The 5453-nt window shown below is 40.5% G+C and overlaps 2 protein-coding genes across 2 annotated transcripts in view; both read left to right on the top strand.

Moving 5' to 3' along the window:
- MRPS36 (mitochondrial ribosomal protein S36) overlaps positions 1 to 4801 on the top strand; it is a 13706-nt gene extending 8905 nt beyond the window's left edge. The window contains exons 8-10 of the mRNA XM_010580586.1: positions 321 to 384; positions 3239 to 3441; positions 4729 to 4801. Of these exons, the coding sequence (XP_010578888.1) occupies positions 321 to 384; positions 3239 to 3441; positions 4729 to 4746 (285 nt within the window). The 3' untranslated portion in view covers positions 4747 to 4801. The remainder of the gene's footprint in view (positions 1 to 320; positions 385 to 3238; positions 3442 to 4728) is intronic.
- A 252-nt stretch (positions 4802 to 5053) lies between these two features.
- Positions 5054 to 5453, top strand: part of CDK7 (cyclin-dependent kinase 7) — a 29611-nt gene continuing 29211 nt past the window's right edge. The window contains exon 1 of the mRNA XM_010580585.1: positions 5054 to 5152. Coding sequence (XP_010578887.1) covers positions 5054 to 5152 — 99 coding nt within the window. The remainder of the gene's footprint in view (positions 5153 to 5453) is intronic.

Genomic DNA, 5453 nt, shown 5'->3' with positions numbered 1-5453 from the left:
AAAAGATTTTAAATTAGCTTTTATGCTGCTGCGTTAGCCGTTTCTGCACACGCACGCACTGATCGCTGTGAGAAAAGGAGAACGCTTGTTTCTGCCCAGGACATTAGGGTGGAGGACTGCCTTTAAGGGTGAAGTGTCTCTCCGGGTGAACATAGAATGTTAATAGGTAATAAGTGTATCAGAGCGGTGGTGCAGAAAGCAGTGGTATAGAAGTGGGTGTTTAATACATTGTATGTTCCATTTTATTATTGCAAAGGTAATGTGTGTCTAGAAATGTATTTTACTCTCCCTGTTTCTCCTGCTACCTTGCCTTGTTCTAGGTAGTCAAGCCACATACGCCGTTAATTAAGTTCCCGGACAGAAAAAGTAGTCCCAGACCTAAAAGTAAGTTATTTAATCTCTAGATACAACTTGTGCCGCCTTTCTTTGCATTAACTGTTTATATAAGAACTAGCACACAGTTTTTCTGCTTCAGCTACACGACTCAACTGATTTTGAGCAGGGTTTCTGAAACACAGTTGTTCTAGTTTGAAGGCAATGCTTTGACTCTTCAGACTCTATACAACTGTGGGAATATACATAATACATGCATGGCTTTATTTCTTGGTCAAGGCAGATTCACAAAGATTTCAAGTGTTGCTTTTCTACTCATATAAAGTCCCATTTTTCTGAATACTAATATTTGGTTGAAAGGATTGTGCCCAAGTCAGTTTGAAGCAGCTTTAGGCATTCGGTGATACTTGCAGAAATGTTGTTGCATTTTCCTCATCTCTTCTTTTCTTAGTTGGAATGTGTGATGTCTGTAGTATTTAAAACCCAGATTATAGCTGGGAGAGCCATTCCACTGTACATTTTAAGAAGCGTTTCCTTGTGCTACTAATTAAGGCTGAGAAAAAATCAATTTCATTGCAATCTTTGACATTAATTTTTATACCCATAGCTATGTTGATATTTAGAGGATTCCCAATATGCTTACATTTAGACACCAAAGTTATATGAGCAGTATGTTGATACTCCTTTTGAGTCAACAAAACATTTGAAACTAAAGTAGGAGACGTCTTAAGAAGCTGTTATGTTATTCTCACTTGTTTAGAAATCATACTGTACCACATTATTTGCTGCAGCATTATCTCGTTTGTGATTTAGCTTTAAGTTTAGTTTATCCATTAACATTACAAAGTATCTACAGAGCACATCAGTGCCATTTCTAACTTACCTGTGAACTCTTCAGGAACTATTTTCTGCAATAACTTTCTGTCAGAATTCCGTATGTTGTGTACAGTTCAGCCAAATGCACCACCTCTCATGCCAGTGCTTTCTCAAAGCCTTGAAACGGTGTTACTTACCTCGTTTATCTCTGCATCAGAAGATTTTTGTGACTGTATCTTTTAAGCATGTTAGACTTTTCTACCTTAATGAGGTTCTGTCATGTCATTAGTAAATTGCAGTCTGCCTCATCTTGCTTGAATGCTGTAGCAATAACTGTGTTTCACTGTGCCAGACTGTTGCTTCTACTTAGCCAAACAGAGCTCTGCAGATCAAGACTGAACTTTTAGGGGTGTGGGTGCTTGAAAGGCCAGACAAATTCTTCTACCGTATTACTACTGCAACATGACAGGTCTCGAACAGGGAAGGGAAGAATGTAGTAGAGACTGTATCTGAGCTAAAGCAACAGCAGTATTAAGTCTGGTACTTTTGAGTCTTGAATTCTGATGTTTTTAATTGGCTAATGCATCTACTCCAACTACACTTCAGACTAAAGCATACAGTAGAGGAAAATCCTTGGCAATCTCTAGACATTTTTGTGGTGTATGAAAAAAACCCAGAGAAACTTTTCACATATAAGGTGTGTTATTTCTTGAAACAAAAATAGTTTGCCCCCCTGTTCAGAATATGTTCCTTCCGATGGACTCTCTTCCTCTTCGCTCTGCGTGGGACCTTCCATTGTTCCTGAACCACCTGATCGACGTGGAACTTTCAGATACAGTCTTCAGACTGAGAACTTCTGAATATGCTTCTCAATGGTGGCTTGTTTTTTTTTTTAACCAATGTGGTTTGATCACATTGCTGTAGGTGTCTGATGTCCCAACCCTGCCATTGACTCAGACTCACTATGGCCCAAACTGGCTGCTCTCCTTTGTCCTCATTGGTCTTGCTGGAGGCAGGAGGGAGAGAGGCAGGCAACGCTGTGGTATTTTAACTCCTCGCATTCTTTGACTCATCCAGTCTTGATGCTGCTTATTTTACAGTTATATAGTCCCTCTGTCCCAGATGTTAGATGTTTCATCTGTCTTGCTCGTTTTTCAGGAGCACTGAGAGGGACTTGCTGTGGAAGCATTCTGCTTCATCAGGTGTTTTAACCTTATATAGAGAGGTCTGAGTGCTTATGAAGTAAACATCCTGCTGTGAGACTCGGTCCTGGCTGGTGGGGTAATTGCATACTTCCATTGTAAAATCAGCCATGGTGGGACAGACCTAAGGTTCAGAATGCTGACTTTGACAACACTGCCCTTTTGTCATCTCTTCTCCTGTCCTCAAACTCAAGGCGACTTCTCTAATATGAATTCCGTAAGCCTACCTTCTGGGCCTCACCCATAAATTACTTGATGCACTCCTTGGTCTCCACATTTCATAAACATTGATTGCTGATGCCTGATATTTGGTGGTCATTCTGCACATCATTAACAAAATTTGATATGTTGCCATTTTGTAATGTTAAAAATGGGTACAATACTGCATTGCATGTTGTGATATGTTATAGTTTTGAGCTTTATTGTTCTGTAAGTCTCTACCTCTTTTTCACTTGTCTGTCTTTACAGTTGCAGTACGCAAACACAAAAAGCATCATCTCAGTGGATCTTAGTGATTTATCTTTGTTTATCTTTCTACATAATTGCCTACACACACACATTTATGGTACTTTATGCTTCTTCTGTAAGTACAGCTTCCCAGTGAAAAAGCCTTTGTTAGGTTATATGCTGATTTATCTTCTGTTTCCACATCAGTATTTCTGCCACTCAAACATGCTTTCTCTCATTGTCAGAATTTTTTCACTTTGCTCTTGATATATTTAACAACAATAAAAGCAGGTTGTGAGAAGCAAGAGTGTCTCAATTCTTTCAGGTATTTGTTATAATGAAGAAAATTGTCAATAACTGGTAACTTTTATTGCCTGCTCATTAATTGATTTTACAGTCTTGTTATATTTCTGTAAATGGTCTTGCAATCTGGCTTTCAGTACAGGAATCTCTACAAGCAAGTGTGCCGTCTCTCCATGCTTCAAAAGCACAGGACTCTGTAGGAGGCAGATCACCGGCCTTTCAAAGTATTTCACCTGTTAGTAGAGTACAAGGTACACCAGACACTTCTGAATTAGCAAGAACCTTACCTCAGAAATACAGAAGGAAACTTATGTCAGATGAAGAGATTGAATATATTCAAGTAAGTTTCATTGATTGGTGTGTATTGTCTGTATTTACCTAGCATTTAGCTTATATTTCTACACCTTCTTCAAAGTTTCAGACATGGTATTACACTGCAATTCTTGCTAAGTGTGTGCTCTGAGCTTTCACTGCTTTGATGCACTACACCCAAGCTACAAATTCTTAATACAGAGGGTGCCCAGCCCTCACTAATTAGTAGCTTGTGGTATCGCTAAGTAGAGAGATATGGACTTAAAACAGACATGCACATAGCTTGCGATAGTCGTAGCCTACGTTAATTACCATCACTACCTGTTTTGTAACAGCTGTTTAATGTGTAATTTGAATGTGCTGGACAGGAGCACGGGAGTCTGCTCGTAGATGAGCAAAGGCTATTACCGGGTGATTGAAGTCCAAAATACTTCTCAAACTAGTTTTTATAAGTTATTTATTAGTAAGTTAACTCTTGTATTTCTAGTAGTGGAAACATTTTATTAAACTTGATAAAATTTTTTTCTGCAGTATTTGCAAATATGGCATTGTACGTGAAAGGCAAGAAAAACCTGCTTTTGTTCTGAACAGTGTTCAGTCATAAACACTGATGCTTTAAAAGGGAGAATGCGCAAAATATGAAGAACTCATGAGATAGTTGTGACTTGAAATGAAAAGATGCTTGCGTATAGTTTTGTTAAATGATAAGGACACCTAATTACACAGTGTAATCATGTTAGTAGAGGAAAGCAGTTTTCCTGTGTGTGTGTGGGTAGGGTACTATAATTAGAAATAAAATGAGTTATTACCCATAGTAATACCCTTCTTGACCTCTAGCATAAATTTTCTCACGGTGAGGTAAGTTGTAAAATAATTTTCTTGGGAAAATAATGAATTGTGAATACTTTCTGATTTCTCATAAAGATTGTCATGGCTCACCTTGGCTTTGTTTTTACTTTGCACTTTGGAATTTGGGCAGTGAAAATAATTCTAAAACTTGCGTTCGCTACTGCTGCGTTTGTCAGACCTTTCTGAAGTGAGTAAGAGTGGGGTTTCTTCAGAGTGGGAGAGTGGAAGCATCTGTAATTGTAGGTCACAGGTGTTGATCTTTTCGTATTCTGCCCTGAAAAAAGTGTGAGCTGTTGCTGGTAGATGTTGATACTTGACACTCTGTGCATGTCCTTGTATGGATTAAAAATCAGTGTATAAATCAGAAAATAGAAGTCTCTTAGTCTGTAACAGTGCAAAAGAAGCTTTGATCTCCATTTCCCTTCTTTTAGTGGAATGTATTTAACTGTCCGCTTGTCTTTTACAGCGTGGAGGTCCAGAATAAGCACGGAAGAGAGTTTGTTGGCCACTGTTGAAGTATTGTGTTCACAATAAAGGCATTTCCTTAATATTAAAAACAATTGCGTAGTAATAGCTTTAATAAAAACCCATATGAAGAGTGAGAAGGTTGACACAACACGCTACATACGAGTTTGTGATTGAGAAGGATTTTCTATTGATGGCTGACTAGCAGTTGAATAGATTTGATGTCCACCCACCCCATTAAAAATATTTTTCTAATTAGCCATTTGCAAACTTGACAATCTAACGGAGTCGTTTTATTTTTCTACTTTAAAAGATTTGGGCGTCCCATGAGGAGCGATTTTGCGGGCGGGAAAGGGACGCTGAAGCATTCTCTGAGGCACGACGGAGGCCTTGTGGTTGTGACGCAGCCTCGGCCGGGCAGTTGCGTAGCAGCCGTTTTTCCCCGAATAGCCCGTCTGAGGTCGGGACCAAAAGACAAACGGGTTCTTCTGGGATGACTGCGGTTGTCAGCTGTTTCGGCAGACGGCCCGTTGCCTCCGGTTGCAGGTAGAAGGCCACGGTACCCCTGATCTGTGCGCCGGGTCTGTAAGGGGCGCGGCAGCGCGCAGCCCTTCGCTACGCCCTCGGGCGTGTCAGAGGGAAGCGAGACCCTGCGGCCGGAGGGCCCGCGCCGCGGGCAACGACCGCCGCCGGCGGGGCCGCTCCGGGCAGCCCCCTCGGGCGCGG

Source organism: Haliaeetus leucocephalus, unplaced genomic scaffold (genome assembly GCF_000737465.1).
Source record: "Haliaeetus leucocephalus isolate CR32 unplaced genomic scaffold, Haliaeetus_leucocephalus-4.0 Scaffold722, whole genome shotgun sequence".
NCBI classification, from domain to species: domain Eukaryota; kingdom Metazoa; phylum Chordata; class Aves; order Accipitriformes; family Accipitridae; genus Haliaeetus; species Haliaeetus leucocephalus.
Note: the sequence above shows the minus strand (reverse complement) of the source record. Positions and strands in the feature narration are given on the sequence as shown.